This window comes from Carassius auratus, chromosome 27 (assembly GCF_003368295.1).
Source record: "Carassius auratus strain Wakin chromosome 27, ASM336829v1, whole genome shotgun sequence".
In the NCBI taxonomy this organism is placed as follows: domain Eukaryota; kingdom Metazoa; phylum Chordata; class Actinopteri; order Cypriniformes; family Cyprinidae; genus Carassius; species Carassius auratus.
The window spans coordinates 3,244,371-3,265,052 of NC_039269.1; the positions used below are offsets into that span (position 1 = coordinate 3,244,371).

At 34.2% G+C, this 20,682-nt stretch overlaps 2 protein-coding genes across 5 annotated transcripts; both read right to left on the reverse strand.

Moving 5' to 3' along the window:
• Positions 1–711: 711 nt before the first annotated feature.
• LOC113045102 (mitochondrial coenzyme A transporter SLC25A42-like) lies at positions 712–9,880 on the reverse strand. The gene is made up of 8 exons (XM_026205272.1): positions 9,475–9,880; positions 6,854–7,022; positions 5,784–5,895; positions 4,298–4,323; positions 3,988–4,154; positions 3,438–3,554; positions 2,466–2,617; positions 712–1,637 (listed from the first exon to the last, which is right to left on the reverse strand). Exons 2-8 carry the CDS (start codon positions 6,941–6,943, stop codon positions 1,312–1,314), a joined length of 990 nt encoding a protein of 329 aa, XP_026061057.1. The 5' UTR covers positions 6,944–7,022; positions 9,475–9,880; the 3' UTR covers positions 712–1,311.
• A 1,686-nt stretch (positions 9,881–11,566) lies between these two features.
• Positions 11,567–20,452, reverse strand: LOC113045103 (armadillo repeat-containing protein 6-like). 4 transcript variants are annotated; one of them, XM_026205276.1, is made up of 8 exons: positions 20,227–20,440; positions 19,007–19,141; positions 18,304–18,389; positions 16,522–17,089; positions 15,635–15,780; positions 15,416–15,547; positions 13,562–13,699; positions 11,570–12,015 (listed from the first exon to the last, which is right to left on the reverse strand). In XM_026205276.1, the coding sequence occupies exons 2-8, from the start codon at positions 19,125–19,127 to the stop codon at positions 11,803–11,805; spliced, it is 1,404 nt and encodes a 467-aa protein (XP_026061061.1). In that variant the 5' UTR covers positions 19,128–19,141; positions 20,227–20,440; the 3' UTR covers positions 11,570–11,802. The 4 variants fall into 4 exon arrangements, with proteins under 4 accessions (XP_026061059.1, XP_026061058.1, XP_026061060.1 ...); XM_026205274.1 differs by having other exon boundaries at positions 11,567–12,015; positions 15,416–15,780; positions 19,007–19,138; positions 20,227–20,452; XM_026205273.1 differs by having other exon boundaries at positions 11,567–12,015; positions 15,416–15,780; positions 20,227–20,451.
• Positions 20,453–20,682: the final 230 nt, after the last annotated feature.

Consider the following 20,682-nt stretch of genomic DNA (forward strand, 5'->3'; position numbering starts at 1 on the left):
GCAAGATGCTGCACACACACACACACACACACACACACACACACACACACACACACACACACACACACACACACACACACACACACACACACACACACACACTCCTGTCCTGGTTTAATGATAACGGATAAAAAGAGAGAATCTCATGAAGATTTACTCATATTTCAGCTCAAAATATATTAAAAAGCACTGCTGTGGATTGAAAAACATTCTGTGCATAAAAGTATAATTAAGGGAAAAATAAAGCAAAAGTGTATTACATATATGCATATACATAATTAATAAAAATTGTATTTTAAATTAAGTTTTAATTAAAATTATAATTTTAAATGCAGCATAAAAATACTACCAGAAGTTATAAATATGTGACCCTGGAGCACAAAACTAGTCTTAAGTGTAATTTTCTCTGAATATACATATATATATATTAGAAATAATTTGAGGGGAAAGCATTTAATTGTGAAAATACAATGCTAAAAATCACAATGGTCCAACATGAGGCTACAAGCTCTGTATGTAAAATAGAATTGAAAATATTCTACATATATATATATATATATATATATATATATACACAATTATGATTATAATTTTTTCCCTTTTTTCATTTTAGTGAAATATGACCTGGAAAAGTTGTCTTTCATGAGAATCTCCCTGATATGAACGTGACAGATAAATGCGCTCTGCTGTTCACAAACACACTCACACACACACACACACTCACACACACACACACACACACACACACGCACACACACACACAGCTGTAAACTCAAAATGCATGTGTGGAGAGATGAACATTCAGCGCGTCTCTGTACCAAACACACCCCGCAGAAATCAGCTTCTTGACCAGTGTTCTTGTCTTGCTTTCCCGTACAAATTCGAAACACTATTAAAACAAGATACATGCAAAAAGATGCACAATTGTTTTTTTAATAATTCATCAAAATGAAGTAAAACAAGAATAAACACGTGCCAGTGGAGTAAGAAAAATTATTTAGCTCTCACTTTGAAGTAAGAACTTGTTTCTGACTCTTTTGGCAGATATTTGTTCTTCTTGTTTGAAGCGTAAACTCATCTCATTTTGAGAAATTCTGATTCTCAAGTAAATGCATCTTAATTTAAAAATGTTTATACATCTGTATTGGAAAACAAGACTAAACTACCATTATATTTGCTGTGCATATGATGTTTTTGCATCGTAAAACAGAACTTTAAACTAGTCAAATAACCCCAGGCATTTCCCGTCCTCCTCACTGGCAGCATTTGCTCAGGTTAAAAACAAAAAAGCTATAAAATGTTGTTTTTTAGCTACCGCGCACTGTGGTTGAACTGCTGAAGTTTGCTCAGCAGGACCTGCATGAGGTCAAAGGTCATGAAGCTGATGCCGACGGCGATGGGCCCTTTGACCCAGTTCATGCTCAGGCCCTTGTAGAGGCCACGGATCACGCCCTCCTCCCTCACGATGTCCCGTATGGTGCCCGAGATGCTGCTGTAGGTGCGTCCAGTGACCCCCGCCGTCTGCATGCGTCTGCGCACCACGTCCAGCGGGTAAGAGGCCGACTGACCGATCAATCCTGCGCACGCACCGAACGCCAGACGCTCGTACGAGAACGGCTGAGAGCGGCCCGTGTGCTCTGAAACAGACAGAGGAGACTATACTGAATACTACTACTAAAACAGGGCTAAATAATAATAATAAAATAAAAGATCGACAATCTCTTAATGCACATTAATAATAATAAAAAAATGGGCAATAATATTTTTTTATGTATAAAATTTAATAAAACAACATACATGCTTATGTTAATAATAATAATAATAATAGTAATAAACAAAACTATATATATATATATAAAATATAATAAATCAAAATATACATGATAATGTAGGTTAATAATAATAATAAATCAAAATGGCCAAATATATTTTTTTTATAAATATGAAATTTACTAAATATAATATACTTGCTAATGTACTTTAATAATAATAATAATAAATAAATAAAAATGGCCAATTAAATAAATCATTATATATATATATATATATATATAGTTTTAATAATGTTTTATTAAATGCTGGAATTCACATTAACTAAGATTAATAAATTATTTAAAATGTTCATTTCAATGTTTATTAATACATTATTAAAATCTAAAGTTGCATCAGTTAATATTATTTAGCAGAGCTGAGCTAACATGAACTTAAATGAACAGCCATAGTTTTATTAAATAACATTAACAAAGATTAATAAATATTGTAACAAATGTAATGTATATTGTTAAAATTAGTCAGCCAATGAGATCTTTTTGATAAATCTTGCTGTTTTATGTGGTGCAATTAAAATCTAAACTAAACACAGTCAATTATTTGAAACTGAAACTAAAATATAGATAATAATCGAACGGAAGATGGTTAAATTTCAACGCTATAATAACCCTGAATCACACAGAGTTGGGCTTTACCTGAGTGGATTTTCTTGAAGGTCTCGTAGGTGAAGAAGCTGAGTCCCGCGTACGGCATGATGCCGAGGATTGTGGGAGTGAAGCCTTTGTAGAGCGTCTGCAGCCCCTCTTCACGAGAGATTCGGACGAACACCTGCAGGATGTTACTGTACCTGACCAGCAACGACATCACACAGTGACATCACACAGTGACATCACAGATGCATATACGCATAATAATGTGTAGACGTAAAGACAAGATTTCCGATGTCAAAATAAAAGTCACATCCATATATATCATTAAATATACACACTTTATCATTATATAACCATACACATTATTTCTAATATTTAACCTAAATCAGCGAGTAATGAGTTTTATGTTGCATTCATGTGCTATCATAAATACAAGCTTCCTGAGTTCAATTATAGAAGAACTGGTCATGCTATTTCATGAAGAACTTGAGTATCAACTCAATACTTCATACTGCAGAAGCAGCTCAACTAAATGAACGTGATGATTATAATGGAAAAATTATAATAATGAAAGTACCACATCTAAGAAGGGGTTAAATTGGGATTTAAAATTGTTAATTTCGAGCTTATATATATATATATTTCTCAATGGTAGTGTAAAAAACACTTTTTTTTACCCTGTCAGAAACAGCTCTTTTCAGAGCAAGCCATTTTGTAGCTATTTCCTTTAAATGTTAATGAGCTCCACTGACTCCGCCCCTCCCTGACGTCTCAAAGACAGGCATCTGAGATCGGCTCGATTTGAGAAAAGGAAAAAAAAGAAAAAGAAAAAAAAACACTGGATTTCTATCATTATAGTGTGGTTGTGTACACACACTGTCAACACGCATTTAAGTTCAAACAACTTGTAAAAGTGCATACGATGACCCCTTCAAGACCCTAGAGAATCATGTCAACTTGTGGAAAATGGGCATTTCCTGTAGCATTTTTGCCTCATGTAGATGATGCAGGTCTTACATCTCTTTGGGTGTGACGGCCATGCGAGCTCGGACCATGTCCAGAGGATATGTGATCATGGTAGCAGTGGTTCCTGCCAGCGAACCGGCCAGCAGCCGCGGCACAGGAGGCAGAGCTCTGCAAAACAACACGCTGTTTCATTTCTTATTTGGAAGTCGTTTCAGCTAAATGAACAGAAGAAGCTCCATTTAAAATTATAATACATTTTTGTATAAATCAGTCCAAGTAAAATCAATATAACTGCAGTTGGGTGATTTGATTAAGTACTAACAACTCAAACAAATACAGGTAACTTACAAAATTAAAGTTCATTGAAAGTATGTGCTTTCAAACGATTAATCGCATCCAAAATAAAAGTTTTTGTTTACACAATATAGGTGTGTATACTGTGCATATTTATTATGTATATATAAATACACATACATGCATGCATGTATATATTTAAGAAAAATGTTATGTTAATTCACTTTTGTTCTTTAAAACTGGAATTTATGTGAATGTCTGTGTAAATGTGCAGTAATGAAGCAGCAGAGAGTATCATCTCACTCACTTGCCCTGGAAGCCGTAATACTGTCCCAGAAACCTCTTGTATTGTTCATGACCGCAGAACTGGATGGCTGCGTATGGAATAACACGCACCATCGTGGCCGAGTTTCCCCTCCAAAGACTGAAGAAGCCATCCTTCAGATACGTTCGGTAAATCAACCTGTACGCCTCCTGCAGGCCACAAACATCCCAGAATGAAGTTTTTGTGCAATCCAATACCATTTTACATCACAAGCATTTCAAATCATATTCAAAACCACTGACACACTACAGTACAGTATTAAAGTATTCACAAAGACGGAGGAAACACTCACCTTAGCAGAGAATCTATTTGACGACACTGAAATGAGAAGATTCAGAGTTGAGCTGATAAAGAATAAATTAAACTTTAAAGCACTATATAAAATATGGATTCCTATTTATTGTGCTACTATAAGGCTTATTACTTCAGCTTTAAACAGGATAACAGCTTTAAATTGTAAATTACACCAAATTTTTGTGCGAAGACATGAATAAAAATGGCTAGTAACATGCTAATCATGCTAGAAAAATGCCAGTCACTCGCTAATCATGTTAGCAACTTGCTAGTAACATGCTAATTTTGCTAGAAAAATGCCAGTCACTCGCTAATCATGTTAGCAACTTGCTAGTAACATGCTAATCTTGCTAGAAACACATTAGTAGCTTGCTAATCAAGTTAGCAACAGGAAAGTTACATGTTAATCATGCTAGAAACAGGCTAGTCACTTGCAAACCATGCTCGCAAAATGCTAGTTACATGCTAATCATGTCAGAAATATGCTAGTAACAGGGTAATCATGATAGTAGCATGCTAATCATGCTAGAAACAGGCTAGTTCCTTTTTAATCATGTTAACAACATGCTAGTGACAAGTTAATCATGCTAGAAACAGACTAGTCGCTTGCTAATCACAGTAGTAACATGCTAATCATATGTTAGTAACAGGGTATTCATGCTAGTAACATGCTAATCATGCTAGAAACAGGCTAGTCACTTGCTAATCATGTTGGCAACATGCTAGTAACATGTTAATCATGCTAGAAACACACTAGTCACTAGCAAATCATGCTAGATACACGGTAGTCACTTGCTAATCACACTAGTAACATGCTAATCATGCCAGAAATATGCAAGTAACAGTAATCATGCTAATAACATGCTAATCATGATAGAAACAGGCTAGTCAATTGCTAATCCCGCTAGCAACATGCTAATCATGCCAACAATATGCTAGTATAAGAGTAATTATGCTAGAAGCTAATCATGCTAGAAACCCGTTATCAACATTTATCTAATCGGTCTAAAATTTTGAAACTTCTGGCTTTTACAACTGCTTTAAACTTTCAGGCCAGGTGTTCTCATGCCAACTTGAACTTTTTTTTATGTAGTTATTATTATTAGTACTTTTACTCTAGCAGGAATCCACCAGAAGATCTAAAAGCTGTTATTTTGTTGACAGCACATTTATACATTTTTCTTATCACAAATTTGGAAAAAGATGACAGGTGCATCGTGCTTTCAGAAATGCATGTCAGAAGTGACCCACACTCGCTGGACCTAAACACATCACACAAATGACCTGTTTGAGGTGCAATGGGGACACGTTTGCATCATGGTTAAGTTCAGATGAACTGATCCAGTCACGCCTGACACTAAGAATCTGCACCTTAATGCAATGACATTCAGACATCTACAGGTCAGACTGAGTGTTTAAATACTTCAGCGCATCTGTAAATGTTTAGTCAGTCAGGGAAGGTTTTTAAGCATTCAAGTTCTTGCCTTGGAAGATAATCTTGGTTCGGTCCAGCGGGGCGATGGATGTTTTGGCCACGGCTCCTGCAAACGCCCCCGAGAGTAGAGAGTTCAAGACTGTGTGACCCTGATTAAAACCCTGCGCGCACACACACACACACACACACACACACACACACACACACACACACACACACACACACACATACAGAGATCACACATTAGTTTTGATTCTTCTCATCAGGTCACAGCATGCTAAACAACTGAAAACTACAGACTAGTCTTCTGTTTGAGCAGCACTTAGTCACTTTTTATACAAAACAATGAATTTGCCATTTCAATCTAAATATGAAGGCTCTAAAAACAACCTCCAATATGATCCTTTTCCTGATAGATTAAATTAAAAAGGTTTCTACATGCTACAAATTAAGGCTGCACAATTTAAAATGTGATTTCAAATTAATTTATCGTAATGACTCTTATTCTATTTGTAAAATTTTTACATTATTTTGTGCTTCAAATCAACCCATACAATTTTGCATAAAGGAGCTGTGAAGTGATATGCACACCGGCTAACAGGATTATTATAATTAATGGAAACAAAACCCCACGCAAAAATTTTAATTTCTTAAAATATATATTTTTTAATGAAATAAAAAAATTATTATTATTATTTTATTTCAGCTAGTTGCTGAAAAGGAACACTTCTCATTTAATTTAAGTGGATGCACTAAATTTACTAAAACTAAAAAAAAAAAATTATAATATAAATGAAAATAAAAATGCAAAAAAACAACAACTAAAAAAATACTTTTTGACTTCCTGTGGACTGGAAACACTTGAGATGCTGATGCATGAATGAAGGCCAGCCTAACCTCACAAACAGGTTTGTACATTTACATTCTTAAACAACTCAATGACCGATATGGTGCAATTATTTACATAGAAATACAATGCAACAGTCCTGTCATAATTCACTTGCCCTCAAGCCATATCTAGATGATCACAAAAGATGTCTACAATAACATAAGGATGTGTAAATAACGACAGGATTTTCTTCAATCTTTGTGGGCGGGTTCAGAAGACAGTATTCTCACCTCTGATTGGCTGGAGGCGGGGAATGGCAGCACTTTGCCCTTTGACAGCACCCCCTGGTGTTCTGCGTTCCCCATTCCAACCTGATCCATTCATAGACGCCAACGCAGTGTGCTCGCCGGCCCAGCACGCACACACACACACACACACACACACACACACACAACAAACCTGGAACGACAATAGAGAAATATTGAAAGCAACACCATATCATATAAAGTTACAAATAACTAAATTAATAGTTTTTTTTTTTTTGCATGTATGTACTTGAGTTGTGACCGACATCTGATAAAAATTCCATGTCAAACATTTCTTTAGAAACATATTTACTGAGAAAAATGGTGACGTGTTCAATACTTAATTTACCCGCTGCATATATTAAAGAAAAATAATTACAACGACAAAACTTTACCTGAAATTAAAGTCATCAATAATACTATTCAAAATTTAGAGATAAAGTTAATGTCCCATATTGTTTTATTTTAGGTTTTGATGTGCTTAAGAGAATATATTTTGCCAAAGACCATCTCATTATATTTTTACAGCTCCTTTCTGAGGAGGTCTGCTAAGAACAGGTATGATTTGAGCCTGTCTAATTAATATTCATGAGCCTCTCTTCTGATTGGCCTGTTGTTTTCTGAGTGACACATGGTCAGGTCAACCTGAGAGCTTAAAATATCATCTTGTTGTGATGTTGGGTGCCTGAATCAATGTCATACAGCCTCAAATTAGAAATCTGAATGCATATCTGCTTCCACTGCCAGACAAACAAATCGATGACAGCTGTGATCAAAACGACTAAATGTTTAAAACAAAGATTAGTAACAAAATTGGCTTGGATGCATTGTTTGTTTTTTTGCAGCATCAGATTTAAACATTTTCTTCCTCAAATGCATGATTTTATGATGTCATGGGTTTGCAATCAAAAAATGTTGTTATAATGGAAGTCAATGGGGCAAAAACAGCCACGAACAGTAAATGAGGGGGATATAATTAAAATCTGCTGCTGCACAAAAACTATTTTTTTTTTTTTAACAATTAGTAGTTTTGATGAGTTGTTTTGATCAGGACTGAGGTTGTTTAACAGATTTATGAAAAAAAATATATATAAATTCTTTTTTTTATCTGATACACTTATCCAGCAGTTTAATTTAGTGGATGTTTTCATCCCGAACATGACAAAAGGGTAGTGAATTTGAACACCCCTCAAGGGTATCTACCCTGAACTAGCGGCTAGTCAAACCTGAGCTCTGTTCTCAGCAGAGGAGGAGAATGAGGCTCAGTGGGTGAAAGGTCCTTCAGACTGACAAACATTCAGCGCATACGAACCCTTCAGACCCTCTAAAGTCCTGCAGACGCACAACCTTGAAACGCTGCATGGCATGTCACATGTGACGCCCTCAGTCGCTGTAATCCTGAGAGATCCAGAATGTTTGGTGATTCATGATTAAAGGCTTTTAACAGCTTTTAAACCCCAGGCTAAGCAACATTTCACAGTTGAGATTTTCATGCATGAAACTGCATTTAACTAAACTTGGTTTCAATGTTTCACAATGTTTATACACTGAAGAGAAAACATTTTCACTCAGAAATTACTATAGATTTCACAAAGAAATGGCAAGCATTAAACTGATTTTTTTTTTAAGCTTAAAGAATTGATTTGAATGATCTTAGCTGTAGTTAAAACATCATAGTTAATGGGTAAAATATTGATCGTGTGAAACCTACAATAAGATTATCTTGTTAAAAAGGACACAGGTTAAAGAATTTCAAGAGTAAAACGTTTTTTCATGATTAAATCACCAAGGCGACTGAAAGCAGAATCTGTTCCCCATTGGGCTGAAGTATTGGGACCTTTTCCAAAACTGTTTGCCTCGCTCTTTTATGTCTTTTATGCTCCCTGTGGATCCAATGACAGATCCACTGAAAGCTTTTTGTGATTTGCAAGAAGTGGAAATATCAAACAATCAACAAAAATAACAACAGCAAACAAACGGTGACCATATAAACACATGCAACAGCTCATGTGGAACTACACACTGTTATGCATGCATAGAAAGTGACCTTAACGTGCTAACACAGGCTATAAATGTGACAAAGCAAGGCTTTTCAATTGTTTAGATGCCACTTAATATAATAACCCTTGTGCACATATTAAAATTTAAAAGACAGATACTGTATATATTTCCATTTATAAAGACCCAATTTATACTGTGCAAAATTATATATAGATGTGTAAAACATTCCATGTTTATTACAATATTTACTTCTTATTTTATTTTTTTAAATATTTAATTTAGTCTTTTTAATGCATTTTAATTCATTAATTTATTTATAAAAAAAATACTTATATTTGCATGTCATTAATGCATGCTATTTAAAAAGTATTAATAAACTTTCCAACATACCCCTAGACCTCAATCTGGTTTCTTATAACTATAATGTAATAAACATCACATATTTTTGATGCATTAAAACAACATTGTGTTTAATAAAAATGACGTCAAATGAAATCGTCCGTCTTTAAATATTTAACGTCACTCGGATGAACTCATGATATATTTCTCAATAACAGTATAACAGTGCTTTAGCCTGCTAGCAAGACAACTGTTATCATGCTTACCTGACTGTCGGACAGCACCTATTGTAGCTCTCTGGGTAAATTCACGAGAATAACACCGACTTTAACGGAATCTGGTGACGATGTGCACAAACATTCCCATACTGCTGGTCTTCTAAGCTCATAAACAAACATATGATGAAGTGATAAACTCCAGTCACCATCCACTCACATACAGCAGGCAGCCAGTCAGTCACCATCCACACTACAAACCCGCTCGCGTCAAACTAAAGCGTGCCTGCAGGCGACACAGTTTTGCAGGAGAGTCGTTTAAACACATTTTATTTCATTTTCCGCGACTTTAAGCTGATTTACTTGCGCATTTCACGAGTTTGAGTGCGAGTGGTGCTGCTGTCAGACTTGCATTAGAGCGTTGAAGGGCGAGACCCGGTGCATTGTGGGAGTTGTAGTACGGAGCGGGAGCGCGCTTGGCGTAGTAGAAAAGGGAAGGGTTTGGAGTTTAAGAGAATAAAACAGAAACAGCGAGAAAGGCGTGTATATTATATTTAGTATTATTATGTTATCGACACGAGTATTACGCCTTTGTACGCGATGTGATAATGATGAAAGATTGTACCAAATAATTACTACGGTATCTGGTAATCAGATCGTAATAATGACTTTATATTTATTTAAAGCACAGCTGAATCACTGCTCGTTAGCAGGAACTAATACTAAAAACCCTTAAAACACTTATATTTATGGCAGTAACATTGACGTTTGATATACAGTATCGGTACTGTACTATATAGAACATAGAATATCACAATATTTTTACAATAAAATATATCACAATACAGTTTTATATATATATTTTTTACAATAAACTATATCACGATTTAGTTTTACAATATAAAAAACATGGTAGGGCTACACATCTAAATAATTTAAATTTTTGTAAATGTAACATTGTTTCAGTTCATTTTATTATTTTTTATATTTACCATTTTTTGTAAATATCACTTCTTCATTGTAGGCTATATACATATATATATATATATATATATATATGTGTGTGTGTATATATATATATATATATATATATGTGTGTGTGTGTATATATATATATATATATATATATATATATATATGTGTGTGTGTGTGTGTGTGTGTGTGTATGTCAGTATGTCTATTGTTTTAATTATTAAATCAAGTCAAAATAAATGTAAATACAAAAACATAAAACTAAAAACATAAGTTTTTTATATTTTATAAATATTTATTATATTTATATATTTTTAATTCAGTTCGTTTATTTTTAGAAACAAAATTCAAGATTTTAATTTTATAAACCATACAGTACCATGGCATATTTATGTGTATTAATATCTAATACCACTACTGAACCACAATACCACAATAAGAAGTTATCAATGATAATTTCTACTAAAATACTTGTTACTATAATTATAAAATCTGCATGAATTAAAATTAAATTAAATTTAAACTTCATTTTCAGCAAAATAATTACATTTCTATTATACTTTTAAACTTTAGACATGTTATTGCATTTAGTTATATTAATTTATTAGGACTTCACAGTTGCAACTATAGCGATCATGGCATTTCATATTAAATTTACGGTTCATGTTTGTGAGGGAATATTATGGTCAGTGTGTAATACAGACACATCAGTCTGAGTCTAGAGCTGCTTGATTTAATCACAAACACTATCAGTTCAAGCACAGTCTGGATTTAATCAGGGTTTAATATTGAAACACAGAAAACACTTGTGACTCATATTTTGGCAGGGTGATGGTTTTAAGATGAAATATATAATTAACGGTAAAACGGCCACAGTGTGACAATCCAGCAATACACTTCTGAATTAAGTAAACTTGATTCTAGCTGTCAACATCAGCTCAAATGAATCTACAGAAAAAAAATTGGTCATTCGTGGGTAAAAAACATCATACAAACTATAAATAGTGCCAATAAAATGTTTAAAGTATTGCTGTCAAACGATTAATCACAATTAATCGCATCCAAAATAAACTTGTTTGTTTACATAATATATGTGTACTGTGTATATTTATATATAAATACAAACACATGCATGTATATATTTTAGAAATACATAAACATACACAGCAAGACAACATATATATTATGCAAACACAAACTTTTATTTTGGAAGCAATTAATCGCGATTAATCGTTTGACAGCATTAGTTTAACTCTTAAAAAAAACACACGTACACTGTAACCTGTAATGCATCCTATGCATGTTTACATCAGATGCACTTCTGCACATATATTTAGTATGAGCTCCACAGTTAAGACACGCTGTCGTATGATTATATCATGATTGTTTTGAGTTTGGCATCATTCATCAGCGACTCAGGCTTCCCTTCTTGCCCGTCCAGAGCTCTCGTAGCTCCACCTGGCAGCCGAGGTCTCTGAGCGCGGCTCGACCCACGTCTCCACAGTCTCTGTGAGCCGCCAGAGCCTGCGAGATCAGCGCCTCGGCTCCCATCTCCAGGATGAGCTGGCTGAAGTCACGTGTGCGGGCCACCAGGTTCCTCAGCAGCATGCACGACTGTTTCTGGAGCAGCGGGAAACAGTTACAGGACATTGTGGTCACTAAATTAATTTCATTAAACAATACAAGGTGCGGCTGGTTTGGTTTCCAGAAACAACAAGAAAGACAGGGATACTTGTTTAGAAGCTTGTTTTATTTTTTTTTTAGAAAACAAAGGGAACAGAAGTATAAAGAGAACAAAAAATGCTTGTAAAAGTGTTTCTAATGGAAGAAGATTAGGGCCAAGCAATAGAAAAATAAAATAAAACCATCTCGAGATCAAAGTCCTTAAATTATGGGAAAAACAAATTAAACTGAGAAAAATGTTAAACAAAATTCATGTAAAAACTCGTTAATTTGCGATAATTACTAGAAAAAGTCGTTAAACATCAAGAAAAAAAATCTTTACATTTTTGATAATGTCTGAATAAAATGTTGAGAATAAATTACTAAAAAAAAAAAAAAAAGTATAATCATTAAATTACTAGAAAAATTTGTTTGAATTAAGAAAAACAATGGATACATTTCGAGAAAAAAAAGTTTAAATAAAAATGAATTCATATTGAAATGTTTTTTTTTTTAATGTTATTACTTGGCCTTAAACCTCTTCTGTAGTTTCTCAAGAAGCAAAAAATAAAGATATAAAAAAAATAAAAAAATAATAATAATAGTATTAAGAAATATGAGTATCAAAGTCTATAAAATTAATTTTTGTCTGAACAAAGTTAGTCAAATTACTATATATGAGCTGGTGTTCTTTTTGTATAATACAAATATTGTTATAAAACAAATGTTTTAAAATATAAAACTAGAATTAGGTTTTATTTTAGATTTTCTATTAAATTTAGTACTTTTGTGATGTGTTTTTTTCATTTGAATTTCTTTTCTTAAAAAAATATTTTTGTATTCTTTAAAAAACATTTTTTTTTATCTTTAGTAAATAAAATAAAACTAAATGAAAACAATAAATATTGCTAATATGATGGAGAGACTTTGAAATCATCTTTCATCAGTAGCTTGGCAACTAGCTGATTTTTTTTATTTTATTTTTTTTTTTATGTTAAAGTTAATTTAAAAGTAATGTTTTATGCTTTTAGTATTTTTTTTTTATTTAACTAAATTTAATTTAATTTGTTAACTATAATAACTGTTATTGAGTATTCACCAAGAAGTAAAATAAATTAAATAAAGTCTACCAAAACAGCATATTTAAATAAAAAAAATAAGCAATAAAAAAAATTTAAATAAAAGATTTAAATAATTAAAGGATTGTCTTGCACTAAGGACCATTTTTGTTATTGTTTTTGGTCTGACCTCAAGATGAAAAATTAGATGCAATTTCACCTAGTTTTGGATTGCATAAAGTTATTCTTCAACTAAAATTGTGAAAACTTGTACTTTGCCGTTACTGCATCAAAATAAAGTCCTGTTCCTGTAGCTGAAAGTGTAGGGCATGGCACTAGCAACACCAAGGTTGTGATTTTTTTTAAGCTTGAATGCAATCAATGTTAAGTCACTTTGGATAAAAGCATCTAATGCATGTGAGTCAGCACACACTCTGGAGGTTTACCTGCACATTAACTTCAGCCGGATGAGTCTTCATGGCCTGCAGAGCCGCCAGCGCTCCGCCACACTCCACGATCACTTTACAGTTGTTGGGTTTACGTAGAGCGATGACACAGAGCGCCGCAGATCCCTGCTCACACACCTGAACACAAACAAGATCCAAAGACACTGAGAGCAATTTCTGAGTTTAAGAACATACTTAAAGAGTGATACTGATGACTGGAGTAATGATGCTGAAAATACAGTTTGATCACAGCTATCACAGTTATATTAAATTGTAATAATATTTCACAATTTTACTTACTTTTTGAAATAAATGCAGACTTCTTTCAGAAATATAAAAAAAAAAATCATACAGACCTCAAACCTTTGAACACTGGTGTATATAACTAGAAATTGAAATCTATTAATTATATAATAAATAACTAATTACTAAAAACTTTCGCTCATGCATCATGCATTTCCGTTGTGGAAACAAGACTTGTTTTTTAATTATATGATTATAACAATTACAAAAATGTTTATAATAAAAAAAAACTCCTAAAAAAAATATATTACATTCAGTATTTTTTATTATTATTATTCTTAAGCTACATTTATTTTTTTATTCATATATAATTCTTAGGCAGCATTTTTTTTAAAAAGTCTACTTAATATTTCATTTTTTTTTTACATATAACTTTATAAAGCTACATTTATTTTTTTATTCTTTTATAATTCTTAGGCAGCATTTCAAACACTGATCATTGTCTATTAACATTACTGAATGTTTCTGAGTGTATGAAAACTCATTTACTATTAAACCGTTCATTTATAATTAAAAAATACACTTGAACTTACTAAAAGGTTTGAAAGCAGTTCAGAATCTGTGGACAGTAATTAGATAATTTTTTTTAACAAAAAGGTTTGTTAAGACAAACTTTAGGTTGGCTTGAGAAAGCCTAGCCTGAAAGTTTTTATGAGTTGTTGCCTGACTAGAGAGTTTGAAAAAGTTTAAAAAGTTTTAAGTTTGATGGCAAGTTACAAGCATTGTCACTAGCATGATTAACGTGTTACTAGCATTTTCCTAGCATGATTAACAAGTGACTAGCATGTCGCTAGCATGATTAGCAAGTGACTAGCATGTTCCTAATATGATTAGCAAGTGACTAGCATGTTGCTAGCATGATTACCAAGTTACTAACATGATGCTAGCATGAGACTAGCATGTCATTAGTATAATTAACAAGTGACTACCATGTCGCTAACATGATTACCAAGTTACTAACATGTCGCTAGCAAGTTTGTAGCATGATCAGCAAGTGACGAGCATGTTCCGAGCATGATTAGCAAGTGGCTAGCATGTCGCTAACATGATTATCAAGTTACTAGCATGTTACAAGCATGATTAGCAAGTGACTAGCATGTCGCTAGCATGATAAGCATGTTACTAGCATGATCAGCAAGTGACTAGCATGTCGCTAGCACAATCAGCAAAGTTGCTAGCATGTTTCAAGCATGACTAGCATGTTACAAGCATGTTCTTAGCATGATTAGCAAGTGACAAGCATGTCGCTAGCATGTTTCTAGCATGATTAGCAAGTGACTAGCATGTCACTAACATTTTTCTAACATAAGCAAGTTACTAGCATGATCCTAGCATGATTAGCATGTCACTAGCATGTCACTAGCATTTTTCTAGTATGATTAGCAAGTTACTAGCATGTCACTAGCATGATTAGCATGTTACTAGCCTGATCAGCAAGTGACTAGCATGTCGCTAGCATGATTAGCAAGTAACGAGCATGTCCGATAAAAAAGTTCGTCTTTCTCAAGCCAACCTAATTATTGGCATTCTACTGCACTTCTGAGGACACACCTGTGCATTAGACATGTGACGGTTCATCGCCATGACGATAAGCTCCGCCCCTCCAGCATTCACTATGGCATCTTTGACATCATCGTTTCCTGCAATGGCCTTCAGTGCGCTGAGCACCTGCTTCACAAGCTCCTGGAAGACAGACGCATCACAACAACAAGAGATTGGTTTGTGTTCACAGGAGACGATGCTGAAGCTCTCTCTGATCCTGCAGCTCACCGGACAATCCAGACTGTCAGCCAGGAGCGTGATCATGAACTTCAGGCCCCCCAGGTCTACGATGTCCTGACAGAACTCGTTTCTCACCGCCAGACGGGACAGAGTGCCACAGAGTTCACTGAGCACCGCTGCATTCTCTGGATGAGCTGAAAACAACACCATCATCACCATCAACATATATGTGTGACCCCGGACCACAAAACCAGTCATAAGGATCAATGTTTTGAGATTGAGACATCAACTTTCATAATGAAAGCTGAATAAACAAGCTTTCTGTTGATGTATGGTTTGTTATGATAGGACAATATTTGGCTGAGATACAGCTATTTGAAAATCTTGAATCTGAGGATGCAAAAACATTAATAAATCACCTTTAAAGTTGTCCAAATTAAGTTTTTAGCAATGCATATTATTAAGTTTCGATATATTTAAGGTAGAAAACGTACTAAATATCTTCATGGAACATGATCTTTAATTAATGTCCTAATGATTTTTGGCATAAAAGAAAAATCTATAATTTTGACCCGTACAATGCATTGTTGGCTATTTCTACAAATGTACTTGTGCTACTGATGACTGCTTCTGTGCTCCGGGTCACATTTATGCATTTATTAAAACTCTGCCCTGCATCATATTTCCTTCGTGAAATCCAATATGCTTCTTAATTTTTTTGTCGAATGCAAAAATTTTTCTCTTTTGTTCAAGCATGTCACACTTTCAAGAAAACATTATGCATTTCGTAGCATTCCTGCTTTCGAAAACCATTTGTACGGTAATTTTCATTGCAAAAACAATATAAAAAGTACAATACAACAAATGCAATAAAAACATATATACACATACATATAATTCCTTCCTTCTCAATTTCTATAGGCTTTTATTTTCACCTTTAGCAGCTTCAACGATGACTTTGAGTCCGTTGTGCTCCAGCACGATCATCTTGGCGTGTTCATGGGCGTGTCCAAACGGCACACGCACGTCATCGTCAAAGGTCATGACCCTCAGCGTGACACAGGCCTCCTTCACGACCTCGGGGTGATGGATGTGTCGTGTGATGCTGGCGGTGAGCAGCGGGAGCACACCTGCCTTCACCAGATCCTGCCGGTTGTTCTCGTGCTTCACACAGCAGTGTCTCACCACACGGATGCACAGACAGCTGAGAGCGGCGTCTGTCTGGTGCGCCGTCAAAGCACCCATCAGAAACTCTCGCCCTTCCACGTCCAGGAGATCCGGCTGGCCGTCTGTTAGCGCCGAGAGCGCGGCCAGAGCCACGGAAAGGGCTTCCTTCTCTCCAGCGGCTCTCTGGCAGCAGGCGAGGATCACGGGATACGCCTCTTTTTGAGCGGCCAGGTATCGCTGTGCGAAGCCGAGAGAGCACTGCTGGGTGAAGACCCTCAGATCCTCCAGAACGGATGCGGACGATGAAGCCACTGCAGTTTTGATAGACTCCAAAGCCTGGAAATACGCCACCGTTAAACACAAAACACGCCAGTTTTTGGGGAAGCGAGGTTAGTTCTGCAGCAAAAACATCTGGTGTGAAGACTAGTAGTAAACAGCAGTGCTCATAAGTTTACACACCCCCTGCAGAATGTGCAAAATAAGAGGGATCATGAAGATTGCATGTTATTTTTTATCTAGTACTATCTTGAATAAGCTTTTTCACATTACAGATGTTTACATATACGCCGCAAGACAAAATAATAACTGAATTTATAAAAAACTACCCCGTTCAAAAGTTTACACACCCTTGAATCTTAATCATTGTTGTTTCATGTATGATCAATGGGTGTTTTTATATATTGTGATAGTTGTTCAAGAGTCCCCCGTTGGTCCTGAACAGTTAAACGTCCTGCTGCTCTTCAGAAAAATCCCCCAGCTCCTGCACATTCTTCAGTTTTCCAGCATTTCTGCATATTTAACCCTTTCAAACAGTGACTGTATGATTTTGAGATTCAATTTTTCACACTGAGGACATCTGAGGTACTCATGCACCACTATTACAGAAGGTGAAAAAGTTTATTGATGCTGAAGAAAACAACACAATGCATTAAGAGCCGGGGGGTTGAAAACTTTTGAACAGTATGATGAAGTCGTCCCTATGTTGTTTAAATGTTCAGGACCAACAAGGGATTAATGAAAAACTATCACCAAATATAAAAACAGTCATGGATCATCCAGGAGATTACACATAGAATTAAGATTTATGGGTATTTAAACTTTTGAAAGGGGTCATTTTTATAAATAAATTTTTTTTATCTTGTGGTTATTTGAAATTGCTTATTCAGGACAGTACTAAATTAAAAATGGCATGCAATTTTTAGGATCCCTCTTATTTGGTTTCAGTTATTAACATTTTACAAGGGGGGTGTAAACTTATGAGCACAACTGTATTTTTATATAATGGCGTGTCAGCATCTTTTTCATGGCAAAAACTATACACTAAAAACCAGCGAACAAACAAACAGGTTATATTACACAAGACATTTTACATTTAACATATGATAAAATTATACTTAATATGTTTGACAAAAAGGAGAAACTTTGAGTAGGGTCTTCACCTTTAAGCAAAAATGCATGAGTTCGTCTTGTCTCCTATAAATACCACTTGATAAAATCTATTTTTAAAAGAGATAAAATATCTGTTTGAAATATCTGGATGGATTTTATACCTGAAGAACCTCATGGGTCTGATCCTCTGTGTTTTCTTCAGAAGAAACTTTGGGCACTGCTTTAACAATGTTGCTGAGATCCACACCTGCGAGGACAAATCAAACCACTTCATTGTTATATCACCGTATACAGCTACAAACCAATATTGCATAAAGTATTATAATCTGTACATTAATTATAACTGCAAAGATCCCTGTTATCACCATTTTAAATTACCTATAATATTTGTGTAGTTCACTTGAAAAGTCCTACGGTGTAAAAACTACATTTTATACAAGCTCCTAAAATAAACCTGAGGAAAGTTTATATTGATATTTTGAACTCCGTATCAACAAATTATGATATATATATATAACTTTATTTCTTCATTTACTCTGTATTTTACTTAAATATTTAATATGAGCATTGATGTAACTTTATGTATGTATGTTCTGTTATTTATTTAAATCTTATGCGAACAATGTCCCATTTGAACATTATTTATACGATTATAAATCCGACTATTTATTTGTTTCATGCATGATTGATTGCATGATTTGCTCAAAAAATATTAGAAATTATTAGAAAATATATGCATATATTCACTCAGGGTAAAAAAATAATTAAATAGATATATTAAAGTCAACTAAAGGATTTTTAATGAACATTTTCTCATTAAAACACCAATGAAGCAGAGTTTTTTATTTTGTTATAATAACTCACCCTGAGACTCAAACTGCTCGATGGCCTCTTTCAAAGCTTCGCTCTCCTTCATGTCAAACTCCTCGATGTTTTCTCTGACCACTGCATCGAAGGTCTCCTGTGTGATCCTGCGCGTGGCCATGACTGCAGCAGCTGCTGGAAAACATCACAACAGAACTTCAGCTTCAGTGCATTCAAGAGGAAGAGGATTGCATTTGGTTTATTTGGTTATCAGCTTAAGTGCATGCAACTAAGTCAGAGTTACACTAACAAACACCCACAATGTACCACGAATAAATAAATATACACATACACACACATATACATACATACATAAATACATACATATATATATATATATATATATATATATATATATATATATATATACACGTGTGTGTGTGTGTGTATGTATATATATATATATATATATATTATATATATATATATATATATTATATATATATATATATATATATATATAAATTGTATTTTGTGGCTTCCCATTTTCACAAATAGCTAAAGAAAAACTCCACGATAGTGTTTTCATGACTTTCAATAATGTAAGAAAAAAAATGAGATACTAAAAACGGCAGTCAGAAGAGACAACGACGTCAAATTTCCCGCCCCTTCAATGAGGCTGCATTAGAAACACCCTCGCGTTAACGTTAACTGTTTTTTTTGTTGTTTGGTTTTTCCAGCAAATTTGATACATTACTAAGAATAGTTATAAATGTACATACATAAAAAAATATATATATATATATATATATATATATATATATATATATATATAAATATATATATATATATATATATATATATATATATATATATATATATATATATATATATATAAAAAACTGTCGAGGATTTACGATGCTGATGACCGTTAAACGCGTCATTACAGTCTTGTAAAAGGGTTAACGTACCATGGTTTTGTTGGACATATACCACTGTATGCTGTAAAGTACCTTACATAAATATGAAAACAGCATTAATCACTCAATAATACTATGCTATATATCACGTTACTCTGGTATTAGCATCTGACAGGTAGCATCCATCACAGGCTGCACCGAGGTACAATTCAATGCAATCAAATCGTGAGTAACACAAAAACGTGTTTTATTACCGTAAATCACTCGACGTTAGTTATACTACCTGAGCGTAACATTCACTCGAACCCAAAGCAAAACAAGCCGGTTTAACACAAAACTGATAATAATCCTGAAACTCACCAACACCCAGCCCTTTTGATAAAAGGCTCCCTGGAGAACAGTGGGCAGTAACTTTACGCTAAAAGCGTAAGCATTGAACAACGTGTGAGCGCAACGCAATTTAACCGACGCTAGCGCTTCGTGAATCTTTTTCTTCTTCTTTCGTTTTATTGGCAACCGCACTTAACAGTGCATTATTGCCATCATCCGGTAGCTTAGATCAGAAACATTCCTATCTCTTAACATTTGCTTCGTGAATCAAAGCGTTGCGTTTTCTTTAATGTGCCTCGGGTGAGAATCGCGAGAGAAAATAGGTTCCGCTTCATATACGTATGTATAGACAAAACATTTTTCATATCTTAAAAAAAAAAAAAAAAAAGGTTAAATGATTCAAATTTATAATAAAATTATCTATTTATTGCAATTTAACGATGTTTAGGTGATGTCCTATTTAATCTTTTATGTTTGCATGGATGT

Coding starts and splice junctions, on each gene's coding strand:
- LOC113045102 (XM_026205272.1), bottom strand. CDS start 6,943: ATGGATCAGGTTGGAATGGGGAACGCAGAACACCAGGGGGTGCTGTCA. Junction 2,618..3,437: donor GCCGTCACACCCAAAGAGAT/GTAAGACCTGCA, acceptor GTTGCTGGTCAG/GTACAGTAACATCCTGCAGG. Junction 1,638..2,465: donor CTTCAAGAAAATCCACTCAG/GTAAAGCCCAAC, acceptor TGTCTGTTTCAG/AGCACACGGGCCGCTCTCAG.
- LOC113045103 (XM_026205274.1), bottom strand. CDS start 19,127: ATGGCCACGCGCAGGATCACACAGGAGACCTTCGATGCAGTGGTCAGA. Junction 17,090..18,303: donor AGACCCATGAGGTTCTTCAG/GTATAAAATCCA, acceptor GCGTATTTCCAG/GCTTTGGAGTCTATCAAAAC. Junction 15,781..16,521: donor CATCGTTGAAGCTGCTAAAG/GTGAAAATAAAA, acceptor TGTTGTTTTCAG/CTCATCCAGAGAATGCAGCG.